An 18534-nucleotide genomic window follows, 5' to 3' on the forward strand; every position below is an offset into this window, starting at 1 on the left:
AGAGAGAGAGAGAGAGAGAGAGAGAGAGAGAGACAGAGAGAGACAGAGACAGAGAGAGAGACAGAGAGAGAGACAGAGACAGATAGAGAGAGAGAGAGGCAATACCATACCACAGAGAGCGTAATGTCCTGACCTGTACAAACCAGTCGATGGTGCAGCAGTTGACCAGAGAGGGGAACATACGACAGCGGGACCTGAAGGCATCTCCTACAGGACTCATACACAACACAATGTGCAGCTTCTCTCTGACCCGAGAGATGAAGAACTGGAACACCTAACACACACACACACACACAGGTTACACACACAGGTTACACACACAGGTTACAGACACACACATGTTACAGACACACACAGGGAGACACACACAGGGAGACACCACACATCTATAGAAACGCATTCAAGCAAACGCATACAAATTAACTCATGCAAACAGACTCACTGTATAGTCAAGTGCCAAATTCAAACCGTCTAACACATGAGAGGAAATCAATTGAGTGTTGTTTAGACTGAGGCCACAGTCCGTGTAATAAAGCGAAGGGGTCAGAGTTCTGGAGCCTGCTGCTCTGCCTTGTTGACAGACTACTGCTGGGACATAGCTGCTGCCTCAACACGTCATATAGGACCTTAACAAGACACGAGACACTATACTGAATCCTACTGGGATGAACAGCTCAATATGAACACATACATCAATACATACATAACATTTTGAATGAATAGTTGGCTGGATATATGTGTAAATACACATATAAATATGAATGAATGGTACTGTCATGACGTTGCCCTGTTGGGGGAGGTTATGACCCCCCCATAAATCTCCCCCTTTTTCTGTCCACTCTACAGAATGGACTCTTGGAAAGCCCTGTTGTTAACGTAGAGAGAGTATGGAAACATCAACAGGTTGGGGAAAAGAACAATCTTTGCGTAATGCAACCAGTTGAAAGTGTCCGTTGGTACTTAAAGAATATGATGTCAGATCAGTTGTTGTCTGGTACTTAACAACTGATCTGACATCATATTATTTTTCTGGGACATTATATCTGATGACAGGACGACATAAACTGTATCTTGTGAAGTTTACACATTATAGTTATCCAGGAATTGTTGTGCAATTTAAATGTTTAAATATGAAACTTTTTGTAAAAAGAGACATGTCATTTTAGCTTTTAAAAATTAGAGAATTGTTTTCATAAGTTTTCATAAGTTTTCATAAGTAAAAATATGCTCAATTCAGTGGCCACCCCACGTGAATAGGTATTGGTTGGAAACGATGAAGCAATCCCTATTCTACATTAATTTGAATACACCAGCCAGATATAGCATGAGCTTAGTATGGCAACTTGGGTATGACTTTGAACTCTTATTCACTGAAGAAGTGATACATCCTAGATGTCGAGTCAGCAGCAGCAGCTGTAAACGTGGGGCTAGAAAAGGACAGACAATCTCTTAACCCAACCCCTTTCTTTGTGTAAACCAGCCGTCATATCGGTTCCGTCCGCTGGGGACATTTTCTTGTATGACATAATTAGTCATCAATGTATGATCCAGCCTGTGCATATGTAATTCTGTGTGATTATTTGGGAATTAGTAAATAACTAATTAAACAAATTTTGGTGTTGCTGATTCAACTTGTTAGCCGGGGTTCGTGAAGATAACCAATCATTTTACGACGTTCAGATGAGACTGAATAAGGTGACGATTAATAATTGACTGCTGTTGATATAAAAGGTTACCAGGTCTTTAAGAGTTTATTCAGAAGACAACAGCTCTATAAACATTCTTCCGTGGTGCCCCGACTTCCTAGTTAATACATTAATACATGATTAGTTTAATCCGGTAATTATTAATTACAGATAATTGATTTTATAAAATAACATGTCATATCATTGAATCCATAGTAAAGACACGACAGTACATACATAAATATTACACATGTAGTTATTATATTTACCCTTTATTTTGACAGGAAGTAAAGATCTCTTTTACAGAGGAGCCCTGTAATTACAATTCTATATTGAGTGTTCTATGAGTGAGTGTGTACTCTACTGTACCTCGTCTCGGTTTCCCTCGTTGATGCCGGCCTCCTTGGCTCTGGGCCGTGTGGCAGCCAGGACCTGCTCCAGATCATCCTTCTCAAACAGGTTGGGCACCTCTCCACTGTTCAACATGTTGTTAATGTCCTCTAGGAACTCCTCCACCACGATCTGATGAACAATAATACACACATGTAATGGAGGAGGGATGGAAACGTGCCTGAGTACTGAAGACTGAAGCTATAGCTTCCAGGGCTAATGCCTCGGCTTCTGCTCAGTGGGGTAATGAGGTGATGAGTCACAGAGGTGGCATGGTTTGGCAAGCAGATGGTCACAGATAAACACTGGCCATAGCTACTTCATTAGCTGTCTGGTACAGTCTTTATAGACCTGCTATCTGCCCATCACATAGTCTATAAATACTACTGTCTGGTACAGTCTTTATAGACCTGCTATCTGTCCATCACATAGTCTCCATAAATACTACTGTCTGTTACAGTCTTTATAGACCTGCTATCTGTCCATCACATAGTCTTCATAAATACTACTGTCTGGTACAGTCTTTATAGACCTGCTATCTGCCCATCACATAGCCTCCATAAATACTACTGTCTGGTACAGTCTTTATAGACCTGCTATCTGCCCATCACATAGTCTCCATAAATACTACTGTCTGGTACAGTCTTTATAGACCTGCTATCTGTCCATCACATAGTCTCCATAAATACTACTGTCTGGTACAGTCTTTATAGACCTGCTATCTGCCCATCACATAGTCTCCATAATTACTACTCTCTGGTACAGTCTTTATAGACCTGCTATCTGTCCATCACATGGCCTCCATGCACACACACCTGTTTCTTGCAAACTCTCCCTCCTCGCCCCCTCTTCCCCTCCCCTACCTGTGTGTCAGTGAAGAGGAACACCATGTCTCTCCCCCTCCCCTACCTGTGTGTCAGTGAAGAGGAACACCATGTCCTCTCCCTCCTCTCCCCCTCCCCTACCTGTGTGTCAGTGAAGAGGAACACCATGTCCTCTCCCCCCTCCCCCCCCCCTCCCCCCCTCCCCCCTCTTCCCCCTCCCCTACCTGTGTGTCAGTGAAGAGGAACACCAATATCCTCTCCCCCTCCCCTACCTGTGTGTCAGTGAAGAGGAACACCATGTCCTCTCCCCCCTCCCCTACCTGTGTGTCAGTGAAGAGGAACACCATGTCCTCTCCCCCCTCCCCTACCTGTGTGTCAGTGAAGAGGAAACACCATGTCCTCTCCCCCCCCCCCTACCTGTGTGTCAGTGAAGAGGAACACCATGTCCTCTCCCTCCTCTTCTCCCCTCCCCTACCTGTGTGTCAGTGAAGAGGAACACCATGTCCCTCTCCCCCCTCCCCTACCTGTGTGTCAGTGAAGAGGAACCACCATGTCCTCTCCCCCCTCCCCTACCTGTGTGTCAGTGAAGAGGAACACCATGTCCTCTCCCTCCACTTCCCCTCCCCTACCTGTGTGTCAGTGAAGAGGAACACCATGTCCTCTCCCCCCTCCCCTACCTGTGTGTCAGTGAAGAGGAACCCCATGTCCTCTCCCTCCTCTCCCCCTCCCCTACCTGTGTCAGTGAAGAGGAACCCCATGTCCTCTCCCCCTCCCCTACCTGTGTGTCAGTGAAGAGGAACACCGTGTCCTCTCCCTCCTCTCCCCCCTCCCCTACCTGTGTGTCAGTGAAGAGGAACACCATGTCCTCTCCCTCCTCTCCCCCCTCCCCTACCTGTGTGTCAGTGAAGAGGAACACCATGTCCTCTCCCTCCTCTCCCCCCTCCCCTACCTGTGTCAGTGAAGAGGAACACCATGTCCTCTCCCTCCTCTCCCCCCTCCCCTACCTGTGTGTCAGTGAAGAGGAACACCATGTCCTCTCCCCCCTCCCCCTACCTGTGTGTCAGTGAAGAGGAACACCATGTCCTCTCCCCCCTCTTCCCCTCCCCTACCTGTGTCAGTGAAGAGGAACAACCATGTCCTCTCCCCCCTCTTCCCCTCCCCTACCTGTGTGTCAGTGAAGAGGAACACCATGTCCTCTCCCCCCTCTTCCCCTCCCCTACCTGTGTATCAGTGAAGAGGAACACCATGTCCTCTCCCCCCTCTTCCCCTCCCCTACCTGTGTGTCAGTGAAGAGGAACACCATGTCCTCGCCCTCCTCTCCCCCCTCCCCTACCTGTGTGTCAGTGAAGAGGAACACCATGTCCTCTCCCCCCTCTTCCCCTCCCCTACCTGTGTGTCAGTGAAGAGGAACACCATGTCCTCTCCCCCTCCCCTACCTGTGTGTCAGTGAAGAGGAACACCATGTCCTCGCCCTCCTCTCCCCCCTCCCCTACCTGTGTGTCAGTGAAGAGGAACACCATGTCCTCTCCCCCCTCTTCCCCTCCCCTACCTGTGTGTCAGTGAAGAGGAACACCATGTCCTCTCCCCCTCCCCTACCTGTGTGTCAGTGAAGAGGAACACCATGTCCTCTCCCTCCTCTCCCCCCTCCCCTACCTGTGTGTCAGTGAAGAGGAACACCATGTCCTCTCCCTCCTCTCCCCCCTCCCCTACCTGTGTGTCAGTGAAGAGGTACACCATGTCCTCTCCCCCCTCCCCTACCTGTGTGTCAGTGAAGAGGAACACCATGTCCTCTCCCTCCTCTCCCCCCTCCCCTACCTGTGTGTCAGTGAAGAGGAACACCATGTCCTCTCCCTCCTCTCCCCCTCCCCTACCTGTGTGTCAGTGAAGAGGAACACCATGTCCTCTCCCCCCTCCCCTACCTGTGTGTCAGTGAAGAGGAACACCATGTCCTCTCCCCCCTCCCCTACCTGTGTGTCAGTGAAGAGGAACACCATGTCCTCTCCCTCCTCTCCCCCCTCCCTACCTGTGTGTCAGTGAAGAGGAAACACCATGTCCTCTCCCCCCTCCCCTACCTGTGTGTCAGTGAAGAGGAACACCATGTCCTCTCCCCCTCCCCTACCTGTGTGTCAGTGAAGAGGAACACCATGTCCTCTCCCCCTCCCCTACCTGTGTGTCAGTGAAGAGGAACACCATGTCCTCTCCCTCCTCTCCCCCCTCCCCTACCTGTGTGTCAGTGAAGAGGAAACACCATGTCCTCTCCCCCCTCCCCTACCTGTGTGTCAGTGAAGAGGAACACCATGTCCTCTCCCTCCTCTCCCCCTCCCCTACCTGTGTGTCAGTGAAGATGAACACCATGTCCTTCCCTCCTCTCCCCTTTCCCCCAACTGTGTGTCAGTGAAGAGGAACACCATGTCCTCTCCCCCCTCCCCTACCTGTGTGTCAGTGAAGAGGAACACCATGTCCTCTCCCCCCTCCCCTACCTGTGTGTCAGTGAAGAGGAACACCATGTCCTCTCCCCCCTCTCCCCCTCCCCTACCTGTGTGTCAGTGAAGAGGAACACCATGTCCTCTCCCTCCTCTCCCCCCTCCCCTACCTGTGTGTCAGTGAAGAGGAACACCATGTCCTCTCCCCCCTCCCCTACCTGTGTGTCAGTGAAGAGGAACACCATGTCCTCTCCCTCCTCGCCCCCTCCCCTACCTGTGTGTCAGTGAAGAGGAACACCATGTCCTCTCCCCCCTCCCCTACCTGTGTGTCAGTGAAGAGGAACACCATGTCCTCTCCCCCTCCACTACCTGTGTGTCAGTGAAGAGGAACACCATGACCTCTCCCTCCTCGCCCCCCTCCCCTACCTGTGTGTCAGTGAAGAGGAACACCATGTCCTCTCCCCCTCCCCTACCTGTGTGTCAGTGAAGAGGAACACCATTACCTCTCCCTCCTCGCCCCCCTGCCCTACCTGTGTGTCAGTGAAGAGGAACACCATGTCCTCTCCCTCCTCGCCCCCCTCCCCTACCTGTGTGTCAGCGAAGAGGAACACCATGTCCTCTCCCCCCTCCCCTACCTGTGTGTCAGTGAAGAGGAACACCATGTCCTCTCCCCCCTCCCCTACCTGTGTGTCAGTGAAGAGGAACACCATGTCCTTGCCCTCCACCCCAGCCATCTTGAACAGTCGTCTCAGGTCTTCATGGAAGCTGTCGTAGTTGTATCCTCGGCTCAGTTCTATCTGGAAGCAGCGCATGCCGCACATGTGGGCCGCCAGCCGCGTCAGTGACTGTTTCCCCGTGCCCCCCACGCCCACCAATAGGGCGTTACCGCGCTCCTGGCGGATCATACGCGCTATCCTATAGGAACAGAAGGACTGGGTCAGGAAGTAAGTAAATTTAACAAATTGAAGCACAAAAACAAAAACGAACTCTTTATGGGTTCTGGACAAAATAAGTCCACTAAATAGGGAATAGGGTGTCATTAAGGATGCTAATCAGTTCACTAAATAGGGAATAGGGTGTCATTAAGGATGCTAATCAGTTCACTAAATAGGGAATAGGGTGTCATTAAGGATGCTAATCAGTTCACTAAATAGGGAATAGGGTGTCATTAAGGATGCTAATCAGTTCACTAAATAGGGAATAGGGTGTCATTAAGGATGCTAATCAGTTCACTAAATAGGGAATAGGGTGTCATTAAGGATGCTAATCAGTTCACTAAATAGGGAATAGGGTGTCATTAAGGATGCTAATCAGTTCACTAAATAGGGAATAGGGTGTCATTAAGGATGCTAATCAGTTCACTAAATAGGGAATAGGGTGTCATTAAGGATGCTAATCAGTTCACTAAATAGGGAATAGGGTGTCATTAAGGATGCTAATCAGTTCACTAAATAGGGAATAGGGTGTCATTAAGGATGCTAATCAGTTCACTAAATAGGGAATAGGGTGTCATTAAGGATGCTAATCAGTTCACTAAATAGGGAATAGGGTGTCATTAAGGATGCTAATCAGTTCACTAAATAGGGAATAGGGTGTCATTAAGGATGCTAATCAGTTCACTAAATAGGAATAGGGTGTCATTAAGGATGCTAATCAGTTCACTAAATAGGGAATAGGGTGTCATTAAGGATGCTAATCAGTTCACTAAATAGGGAATAGGGTGTCATTAAGGATGCTAATCAGTTCACTAAATAGGGAATAGGGTGTCATTAAGGATGCTAATCAGTTCACTAAATAGGGAATAGGGTGTCATTAAGGATGCTAATCAGTTCACTAAATAGGGAATAGGGTGTCATTAAGGATGCTAATCAGTTCACTAAATAGGGAATAGGGTGTCATTAAGGATGCTAATCAGTTCACTAAATAGGGAATAGGGTGTCATTAAGGATGCTAATCAGTTCACTAAATAGGGAATAGGGTGTCATTAAGGATGCTAATCAGTTCACTAAATAGGGAATAGGGTGTCATTAAGGATGCTAATCAGTTCACTAAATAGGGAATAGGGTGTCATTAAGGATGCTAATCAGTTCACTAAATAGGGAATAGGGTGTCATTAAGGATGCTAATCAGTTCACTAAATAGGGAATAGGGTGTCATTAAGGATGCTAATCAGTTCACTAAATAGGGAATAGGGTGTCATTAAGGATGCTAATCAGTTCACTAAATAGGGAATAGGGTGTCATTAAGGATGCTAATCAGTTCACTAAATAGGGAATAGGGTGTCATTAAGGATGCTAATCAGTTCACTAAATAGGGAATAGGGTGTCATTAAGGATGCTAATCAGTTCACTAAATAGGGAATAGGGTGTCATTAAGGATGCTAATCAGTTCACTAAATAGGGAATAGGTTGTCATTAAGGATGCTAATCAGTTCACTAAATAGGGAATAGGTTGTCATTAAGGATGCTAATCAGTCCACTAAATAGGGAATAGGGTGTCATTAAGGATGCTAATCAGTCCACTAAATAGGGAATAGGTTGTCATTAAGGATGCTAATCAGTTCACTAAATAGGGAATAGGGTGTCATTAAGGATGCTAATCAGTCCACTAAATAGGGAATAGAGTGTCGTTAAGTATGCTAATCAGTCCACTAAATAGGGAATAGAGTGTCGTTAAGTATGCTAATCAGTCCACTAAATAGGGAATAGGGTGTCATTAAAGATGATAATCAGTCCACTAAATAGGGAATAGGGTGTCATTAAAGATGCTAACCAGTCCACTAAATAGGGAATAGGGTGCGATTTAGGCCAAAACGTCTCTACACTATATAGGGAAAGGGGTACAATTTCGAATGCATTCACTGCACTAATTAGGGAATAGGGCTCCGTTTCCGAGCGTAACATGACCTGGAGACGTGTTCTACAGCGTCCTGGAAGAACACCAGCTTGGTCTCCTTGGAGAAGGTCATATTGTAGTCATCCAGGTAGTCCTGGAGCACAGCCCTGATCTTATCTGGCTCTGTTAGGTCCTCATACAGACGATCTGCCTTCTCTGCACCCACCTAGAGGAGAGGAGAGGGAGGGAGGGAAAGGAGGAGGGAGAGATGGAGGAGGGCGGGGGACAGGAAGGATTGCGAGATAGATAGATGGATGCCGTAAATGTTAAGCGCTTTGAGCACCTGGGAAATTGATTGGATTTATAGGCTTATAGCGCATTTTACCTTGATGAAATCTCCAAATATGATGGGTTTGGTCACAAAGTAATTGGGTTCTAAATTGAAGCCAAAATATTTGCCTGAAAGAAGAAGAACGGAAATATATTTAAAGAGTTGCTATTCATAGCTCAACAATTGTGGGACGTTTCAGAAAAGGACATTGAAATGGCTTTCAAACTTAATATGTCAAAACACTGCTTAGTGAGAGGCAAAACTCTGAAAGTTCAAACTAGCCGTCTAGGTTCTATTACACTGTGTTATGTTCTTACTGACCGTCTAGGTTCTATTAAACTCTGTGTTATGTTCTTACTGGCCCTCTAGGTTCTATTAAACTCTGTGTTATGTTCTTACTGGCCGTCTAGGTTCTATTAAACTCTGTGTTATGTTCTTACTGACCGTCTAGGTTCTATTAAACTCTGTGTTATGTTCTTACTGGCCGTCTAGGTTCTATTAAACTCTGTGTTATGTTCTTACTGACCGTCTAGGTTCTATTAAACTCTGTGTTATGTTCTTACTGGCCGTCTAGGTTCTATTAAACTCTGTGTTATGTTCTTACTGACCGTCTAGGTTCTATTAAACTCTGGGTTATGTTCTTACTGACCGTCTAGGTTCTATTAAACTCTGGGTTATGTTCTTACTGGCCGTCTAGGTTCTATTAAACTCTGGGTTATGTTCTTACTGACCGTCTAGCTCTAGGTTCTATTAAACTCCCCGCAGCTCCTCGCCCAAGCCTCTCCAGGTTCTCCTTTAACCAAATCCAGATAGCAGATGTTCTGAAAGAGCTGCAAAACCTGGACCCGTACAAATCAGCTGGGCTTGACAATCTGGACCCTCTATTTCTGAAACTATCTGCCACCATTGTCGCAACCCCTATTACCAGCCTGTTCAACCTCTCTTTCATATCGTCTGAGATCCCCAAGGATTGGAAAGCTGCCGCAGTCATCCCCCTCTTCAAAAGGGGAGACACCCTGGAACCAAACTGTTACAGACCTATATCCATCCTGCCCTGCCTATCTAAGGTCTTCGAAAGCCAAGTCAACAAACAGGTCACTGACCATCTCGAATCCCACCGCACCTTCTCCGCTGTGCAATCTGGTTTCCGAGCCGGTCATGGGTGCACCTCAGCCACACTCAAGGTACTCAACGATATCATAACCGCCATCGATAAAAGACAGTACTGTGCAGCCGTCTTCATCGACCTTGCCAAGGCTTTCGACTCTGTCAATCACCATATTCTTATCGGCAGACTCAGGAGCCTCGGTTTTTCGGATGACTGCCTTGCCTGGTTCACCAATTACTTTGCAGACAGAGTTCAGTGCATCAAATCGGAGGGCATGCTGTCTGGTCCTCTGGCAGTCTCTATGGGGGTGCCACAGGGTTCAATTCTCAGGCCGACTCTTTTCTCTGTGTATATCAATGATGTTGCTCTTGCTGCGGGCGATTCCCTGATCCACCTCTACGCAGACGACACCATTCTATATACCTTCGGCCCGTCTTTGGACACTGTGCTATCTAACCTCCAAACAAGCTTCAATGCCATACAACACTCCTTCCGTGGCCTCCAACTGCTCTTAAACGCTAGTAAAACCAAATGCATGCTTTTCAACCGGTCGCTGCCTGCACCCGCATGCCCGACTAGCATCACCACCCTGGATGGTTCCGACCTAGAATATGTGGACGTCTATAAGTACCTAGGTGTCTGGCTAGACTGCAAACTCTCCTTCCAGACTCATATCAAACATCTCCAATCGAAAATCAAATCAAGAGTCGGCTTTCTATTCCGCAACAAAGCCTCCTTCACTCACGCCGCCAAGCTTACCCTAGTAAAACTGACTATCCTACCGATCCTCGACTTCGGCGATGTCATCTACAAAATGGCTTCCAACACTCTACTCAGCAAACTGGATGCAGTCTATCACAGTGCCATCCGTTTCGTCACTAAAGCACCTTATACCACCCACCACTGCGACCTGTATGCTCTAGTCGGCTGGCCCTCGCTACATATTCGTCGCCAGACCCACTGGCTCCAGGTCATCTACAAGTCCATGCTAGGTAAAGCTCCGCCTTATCTCAGCTCACTGGTCATGATGGCAACACCCATCCGTAGCACGCGCTCCAGCAGGTGTATCTCACTGATCATCCCTAAAGCCAACACCTCATTTGGCCGCCTTTCGTTCCAATACTCTGCTGCCTGTGACTGGAACGAATTGCAAAAATCGCTGAAGTTGGAGACTTTTATCTCCCTCACCAACTTCAAACATCAGCTATCTGAGCAGCTAACCGATCGCTGCAGCTGTACAGTCTATTGGTAAATAGCCCACCCTTTTTCACCTACCTCATCCCCATACTGTTTTTATTTATTTACTTTTCTGCTCTTTTGCACACCAATATCTCTACCTGTACATGACCATCTGATCATTCATCACTCCAGTGTTAATCTGCAAAATTGTAATTATTTGCCTACCTCCTCATGCCTTTTGCACACATTGTATATAGACTCCCCCTTTGGTTTCTACTGTGTTATTGACTTGTTAATTGTTTACTCCATGTGTAACTCTTTGTTGTCTGCTCACACTGCTATGCTTTATCTTGGCCAGGTCGCAGTTGCAAATGAGAACTTGTTCTCAACTAGCCTACCTGGTTAAATAAAGGTGTTCTCAACTAGCCTACCTGGTTAAATAAAGGTGTTCTCAACTAGCCTACCTGGTTAAATAAAGGTGTTCTCAACTAGCCTACCTGGTTAAATAAAGGTGTTCTCAACTAGCCTACCTGGTTAAATAAAGGTGTTCTCAACTAGCCTACCTGGTTAAATAGAGGTGTTCTCAACTAGCCTACCTGGTTAAATAAAGGTGTTCTCAACTAGCCTACCTGGTTAAATAGAGGTGTTCTCAACTAGCCTACCTGGTTAAATAAAGGTGTTCTCAACTAGCCTACCTGGTTAAATAAAGGTGTTCTCAACTAGCCTACCTGGTTAAATAAAGGTGTTCTCAACTAGCCTACCTGGTTAAATAAAGGTGTTCTCAACTAGCCTACCTGGTTAAATAAAGGTGTTCTCAACTAGCCTACCTGGTTAAATAAAGGTGAAATAAATAAAAATAAAATAAATGTTCTTACTGACCGTCTAGCTCTAGGTTTTATTAAACTCTGTGTTATGTTCTTACTGGCCCTCTAGGTTCTATTAAACTCTGGGTTATGTTCTTACTGGCCCTCTAGGTTCTATTAAACTCTGGGTTATGTTCTTACTGACCGTCTAGGTTCTATTAAACTCTGGGTTATGTTCTTACTGGCCGTCTAGGTTCTATTAAACTCTGGGTTATGTTCTTACTGACCGTCTAGGTTCTATTAAACTCTGGGTTATGTTCTTACTGACCGTCTAGGTTCTATTAAACTCTGTGTTATGTTCTTACTGGCCCTCTAGGTTCTATTAAACTCTGTGTTATGTTCTTACTGGCCCTCTAGGTTCTATTAAACTCTGGGTTATGTTCTTACTGGCCGTCTAGGTTCTATTAAACCCTGTGTTATGTTCTTACTGACCGTCTAGGTTCTATTAAACTCTGTGTTATGTTCTTACTGACCGTCTAGGTTCTATTAAACTCTGTGTTATGTTCTTACTGACCGTCTAGCTCTAGGTTTTATTAAACTCTGTGTTATGTTCTTACTGGCCCTCTAGGTTCTATTAAACTCTGGGTTATGTTCTTACTGGCCCTCTAGGTTCTATTAAACTCTGGGTTATGTTCTTACTGACCGTCTAGGTTCTATTAAACTCTGGGTTATGTTCTTACTGGCCGTCTAGGTTCTATTAAACTCTGGGTTATGTTCTTACTGACCGTCTAGGTTCTATTAAACTCTGGGTTATGTTCTTACTGACCGTCTAGGTTCTATTAAACTCTGTGTTATGTTCTTACTGGCCCTCTAGGTTCTATTAAACTCTGTGTTATGTTCTTACTGGCCCTCTAGGTTCTATTAAACTCTGGGTTATGTTCTTACTGGCCGTCTAGGTTCTATTAAACCCTGTGTTATGTTCTTACTGACCGTCTAGGTTCTATTAAACTCTGTGTTATGTTCTTACTGACCGTCTAGGTTCTATTAAACTCTGTGTTATGTTCTTACTGACCGTCTAGCTCTAGGTTTTATTAAACTCTGGGTTCTGTTCTTACTGGCCATCTCAGAGACGATGGTGTTGAAGTAGGTTTTGTCTTCGTTGTTGATGAGGCGGTCGTGGAACACTCTCTGACACTCGTGACAGAACAGACGGAATATCCCAGTCTGATCCCTCACCGTGCCTGGCTCACACTGCAACATACCTGGAGGACAGACAGACAGAGGGAGGGAGGGAGAGAGAGAGAGAATGAGAGAGAGAGTGAGAGGAGGGAGGGAGGAGGGGGAAGAGAGGGAGGTGGGGGAGGGAGGAAAGTAAAGAGGCAGGGAGGGAGAGAGAGAATGAGAGAGGGAGGTGGAGGGAGAGAGAGATGGAGGGGAGGGGGAGAGGGAGTGGGGGAGGGGGGAGGTGAAGGAAAGAGAGAGGTAAAGAGGCAGGGAGGGAGAGAGAGAGAGAATGAGGAGGGAGGTGAAGGGAGGGAGAGAGAGAATGAGAGAGGGAGGTGGAGGGAGAGAGGTATGGAGGGGAGGAGGGAGGTGAAGGGAGGGAGAGAGGGGGGGGAAGGGAGGGAGAGAAGTGGAGGGAGGAGAGATGAGAGAGAGTGGGAGGCAGGGAGGAGAGGGTAGCGGGGGAGGGAGGAAGGTGAAGGGGGGAGGGAAGAGGGAGGTAAAAAGGCAGGGAGGGTTAGATGGATTTAACATGATTTATTTACGACCAGAGAATAATAAAACATGATTCAACTTGGTGGTTCTCACCCTGCAACCTTAACACATGAAGAAGTAAAGAAAAGTCTAATATCTGCTGTTGACACATAATATCTGCTGTTGACACATCCCTGTTGTTATCAATGTTATGCAACACTAGGGATGCTTTAGGAGATATGATGGGTCGGACACACCAGAGGATCCATGTTCAACTCTTGTTAGAAAGTTGAGGGCATTAATGTGACCACGCTCGCCCTCAGCAAGAATGGGGGCTGGGTTGGCCTTATTCGCCTTGGGTAAGTATGAATGCTGGTGTGTGTATGTGTGTGTGTTAGTGTGTGTGTTTACGCTCGCTGGTGTGTGTGTGTATGTGTGTGTGTGTTCTGCATGGTGACTCCCTAGCGGGGGTCAGGGAGCAGTAGTCACTTCAACTCAGGCCTCTCTGCTCAGATGATGGTTGTGAGGCTGCTGGGTAGAGGACTGGTACTGTCTCTGTCTGGACTTCAGGCTACAACCAAGAGCATCTCAGTCCATCAGCTACTTTAATAACTTACAAATGAAAAAGCCAAGACAAACTTTCTCACCCTGAACACACTTGGAGAGGTCCCTGAGGGTGAAGACGTAGTGCGTGTGTGTGTGTGTGTGTCTCACCCTGGACACACTTGGAGAGGTCCCTGAGGTTGAAGACGTAGTGTGTGTGTGTGTCTCACCCTGGACACACTTGGAGAGGTCCCTGAGGGTGAAGATGTAGTGTGTGTGTGTGTCTCACCCTGGACACACTTGGAGAGGTCCCTGAGGTTGAAGACGTAGTGTGTGTGTGTGTCTCACCCTGGACACACTTGGAGAGGTCCCTGAGGTTGAAGACGTAGTGTGTGTGTGTGTCTCACCCTGGACACACTTGGAGAGGTCCCTGAGGTTGATGACGTAGTGTGTGTGTGTGTGTGTGTCTCACCCTGGACACACTTGGAGAGGTCCCTGAGGGTGAAGATGTAGTGTGTGTGTGTGTCTCACCCTGGACACACTTGGAGAGGTCCCTGAGGTTGAAGACGTAGTGTGTGTGTGTGTCTCACCCTGGACACACTTGGAGAGGTCCCTGAGGTTGAAGACGTAGTGTGTGTGTGTGTCTCACCCTGGACACACTTGGAGAGGTCCCTGAGGTTGAAGACGTAGTGTGTGTGTGTGTCTCACCCTGGACACACTTGGAGAGGTCCCTGAGGTTGATGACGTAGTGTGTGTGTGTGTGTGTCTCACCCTGGACACACTTGGAGAGGTCCCTGAGGTTGATGACGTAGTGTGTGTGTGTGTGTGTCTCACCCTGGACACACTTGGAGAGTTCCCTGAGGTTGAAGATGTAGTGTGTGTGTGTGTCTCACCCTGGACACACTTGGAGAGGTCCCTGAGGTTGAAGACGTAGTGTGTGTGTGTGTCTCACCCTGGACACACTTGGAGAGGTCCCTGAGGTTGAAGACGTAGTGTGTGTGTGTCTCACCCTGGACACACTTGGAGAGGTCCCTGAGGTTGATGACATAGTGTGTGTGTGTGTGTGTCTCACCCTGGACACACTTGGAGAGGTCCCTGAGGTTGATGACGTAGTGTGTGTGTGTGTGTGTCTCACCCTGGACACACTTGGAGAGGTCCCTGAGGTTGATGACGTAGTGTGTGTGTGTGTGTGTGTGTCTCACCCTGGACACACTTGGAGAGGTCCCTGAGGTTGAAGACGTAGTGTGTGTGTGTGTCTCACCCTGGACACACTTGGAGAGGTCCCTGAGGTTGAAGACGTAGTGTGTGTATGTGTCTCACCCTGGACACACTTGGAGAGGTCCCTGAGGTTGATGACGTAGTGTGTGTGTGTCTCACCCTGGACACACTTGGAGAGGTCCCTGAGGTTGATGACGTAGTGTGTGTGTGTGTGTGTCTCACCCTGGACACACTTGGAGAGGTCCCTGAGGTTGAAGACGTAGTGTGTGTGTGTGTCTCACCCTGGACACACTTGGAGAGGTCCCTGAGGTTGAAGACGTAGTGTGTGTGTGTGTGTCTCACCCTGGACACACTTGGAGAGGTCCCTGAGGTTGAAGACGTAGTGGGACTTGGCTGGTGTAGGCAGGAGGTCCACAGACATGCGGTGGTAGATCTCTACTGCTGCGTCTACGATGCTGCCTGCTGAAGACCTCACCGCCTGGGGGAACTCACTGAGGAAACCACTGAGGATGGCCTGGAGGGGGAGAGACCGTTTCAACAGAGAGAGTTAAGCGTACGTGGGCTTGAGGGTGTGTGTGCTTGAATATGCCCTTGAGGAGAGAGGGCAGACTCCAGACACACACGTGATTGTGTGTGTGTGTAGTCTTGTTCTTCTGAATCCCCCAAAAGTCCCCACAAGGATAGTAAAACAAGGCAAATTCTCCCTCGTGGGGACATTTCCCACATCCCCATGAGGACAAAGACTATTTTAAGATTAGGGGTTAAGTTTAGGTTTAGAATTAGGGTTAGAATTAGGGTTAGAAATAGAGTTAGAATTAGGGTTAGGGTAAGGCGTTAGTGGTTAGGTTTAGGAGATAGGTGTCGGGTTTGGGTTAAGGTTAGGGGTTAGGTTTAGGGTTAGCATTAGGGTTAGGGAAAGACATTAGTGGTTAGGTTTAGGAGTTAGGTGTAGGGTTTGGGTTTGGGTTAAGGTTAGGGGTTAGGTTGAGGAGATAGGTGTAGGGTTTGGGTTAAGGTTAGGGGTAGGTTTAGGAGATAGGTGTAGGGTTTGGGTTTGGGTTAAGGTTAGGGGTAAGGTTTAGGAGATAGGTGTAGGGTTTGGGTTTGGGTTAAGGTTAGGGGTTAGGTTTAGGAGATAGGTGTAGGGTTTGGGTTTGGGTTAAGGTTAGGGGTAAGGTTTAAGAGATAGGTGTAGGGTTTGGGTTTGGGTTAAGGTTAGGGGTAAGGTTTAGGAGATAGGTGTAGGGTTTGGGTTTGGGTTAAGGTTAGGGGTAAGGTTTAGGAGATAGGTGTAGGGTTTGGGTTTGGGTTAAGGTTAGGGGTAAGGTTTAGGAGATAGGTGTAGGGTTTGGGTTTGGGTTAAGGTTAGGGGTAAGGTTTAGGAGATAGGTGTAGGGTTTGGGTTTGGGTTTGGGTTAAGGTTAGGGGTTAGGTTTAGGAGATAGGTGTAGGGTTTGGGTTTGGGTTAAGGTTAGGGGTAAGGTTTAGGAGATAGGTGTAGGGTTTGGGTTTGGGTTAAGGTTAGGGGTAAGGTTTAGGAGATAAGTGTAGGGTTTGGGTTAAGGTTTAGGGGGTTAAGGAAAACAGGATTTTGAATGTAAATCCATTATAGGTCCTAACGAGGATAGAAAAACATGTGTGAGGATAGTTGATCTGTAATTAAACTACCACAGCTTGTTAAGGGGCTGTGAGGGAGAGGACATGACGATGGTTGATCTGTAATTAAACTACCACAGCTTGTTAAGGGGCTGTGAGGGAGAGGACATGACGATGGTTGATCTGTAATTAAACTACCACAGCTTGTTAAGGGGCTGTGAGGGAGAGGACAAGAGGATGGTTGATCTGTAATTAAACTACCACAGCTTGTTAAGGGGCTGTGAGGGAGAGGACATGAGGATGGTTGATCTGTAATTAAACTACCACAGCTTGTTAAGTGGCTGTGAGGGAGAGGACATGAGGATGGTTGATCTGTAATTAAACTACCACAGCTTGTTAAGGGGCTGTGAGGGAGAGGACATGAGGATGGTTGATCTGTAATTAAACTACCACAGCTTGTTAAGTGGCTGTGAGGGAGAGGACATGAGGATGGTTGATCTGTAATTAAACTACCACAGCTTGTTAAGGGGCTGTGAGGGAGAGGACATGAGGATGGTTGATCTGTAATTAAACTACCACAGCTTGTTAAGTGGCTGTGAGGGAGAGGACATGAGGATGGTTGATCTGTAATTAAACTACCACAGCTTGTTAAGGGGCTGTGAGGGAGAGGACAAGAGGATGGTTGATCTGTAATTAAACTACCACAGCTTGTTAAGGGGCTGTGAGGGAGAGGACATGAGGATGGTTGATCTGTAATTAAACTACCACAGCTTGTTAAGTGGCTGTGAGGGAGAGGACATGAGGATGGTTGATCTGTAATTAAACTACCACAGCTTGTTAAGGGGCTGTGAGGGAGAGGACAAGAGGATGGTTGATCTGTAATTAAACTACCACAGCTTGTTAAGGGGCTGTGAGGGAGAGGACAAGAGGATAGTTGATCTGTAATTAAACTACCACAGCTTGTTAAGGGGCTGTGAGGGAGAGGACATGAGGATAGTTGATTCTGTAATTAAACTACCACAGCTTGTTAAGGGGCTGTGAGGGAGAGGACATGAGGATAGTTGATCTGTAATTAAACTACCACAGCTTGTTAAGGGGCTGTGAGGGAGAGGACATGAGGATAGTTGATCTGTAATTAAACTACCACAGCTTGTTAAGGGCTGTGAGGGAGAGAACATGAGGAGAAAAGAGACAAGAGGGTTTGGAGACAGGGGGGTTAAAAGTTCATATTAGGGTTAGGAACCGAGGTTGGAGGTTAAGTCTTGACCTTGAGAGATCTGTTTGAGGCTGTGCTCTTAGGGCAGGGTTTAGATGTCAGAGGTCAGGGGTTACCCACATTGAAGATCTGTTTGAGGCTGTGTTCTTAGGGCAGGGTTTAGATGTCAGAGGTCAGGGGTTACCCACATTGAAGATCTGTTTGAGGCTGTGTTCTTAGGGCAGGGTTTAGATGTCAGAGGTCAGGGGTTACCCACATTGAAGATCTGTTTTGAGGCTGTGTTCGGAGGGAGTGGGCAGACACAGCATGCTGAAGTGGCGGATGAAACGAGGGGTCACCGGGTTACGGCCCCCTCCAGGCGGAGCGCAGGCCGCCGCGATCGTCATGTCCTGCAGAGAGAAAGAGAATGAGAGAGAAGAACGGAGGAGAGGGGGTTCGAAAGGAAGATTTGGCACAGAAAAAAGATTTCCTACCAACACATTTTCATATGTATTTGACCCTCATATTTTCATATATATTTAAACCCTCATATTTTCATATATATTTAAACCCTCATATTTTCATATATATTTAAACCCTCATATTTTCATATATATTTAAACCCTCATATTTTCATATATATTTAAACCCTCATATTTTCATATATATTTAAACCCTCATATTTTCATATATATTTAAACCTCAT

At 47.0% G+C, this 18534-nt stretch overlaps 1 protein-coding gene across 1 annotated transcript; it reads right to left on the minus strand.

Annotated features, from left to right (window-relative positions):
* Window positions 1-133: 133 nt before the first annotated feature.
* Window positions 134-18092, minus strand: LOC109888076 (dynein heavy chain 6, axonemal-like; the record flags this gene model as incomplete). The annotated part of the gene is made up of 8 exons (XM_031820192.1): window positions 17970-18092; window positions 15380-15551; window positions 12694-12840; window positions 8543-8616; window positions 8229-8383; window positions 6006-6237; window positions 2055-2207; window positions 134-274 (listed from the first exon to the last, which is right to left on the minus strand). Coding segments are annotated over exons 2-8 (981 nt in total), but the record flags the coding sequence as incomplete, so codon positions are not given.
* Between the last annotated feature and the right edge of the window lie 442 nt (window positions 18093-18534).

The sequence above is a fragment of the Oncorhynchus kisutch genome, unplaced genomic scaffold, assembly GCF_002021735.2.
Source record: "Oncorhynchus kisutch isolate 150728-3 unplaced genomic scaffold, Okis_V2 scaffold3078, whole genome shotgun sequence".
Lineage (NCBI taxonomy): Eukaryota > Metazoa > Chordata > Actinopteri > Salmoniformes > Salmonidae > Oncorhynchus > Oncorhynchus kisutch.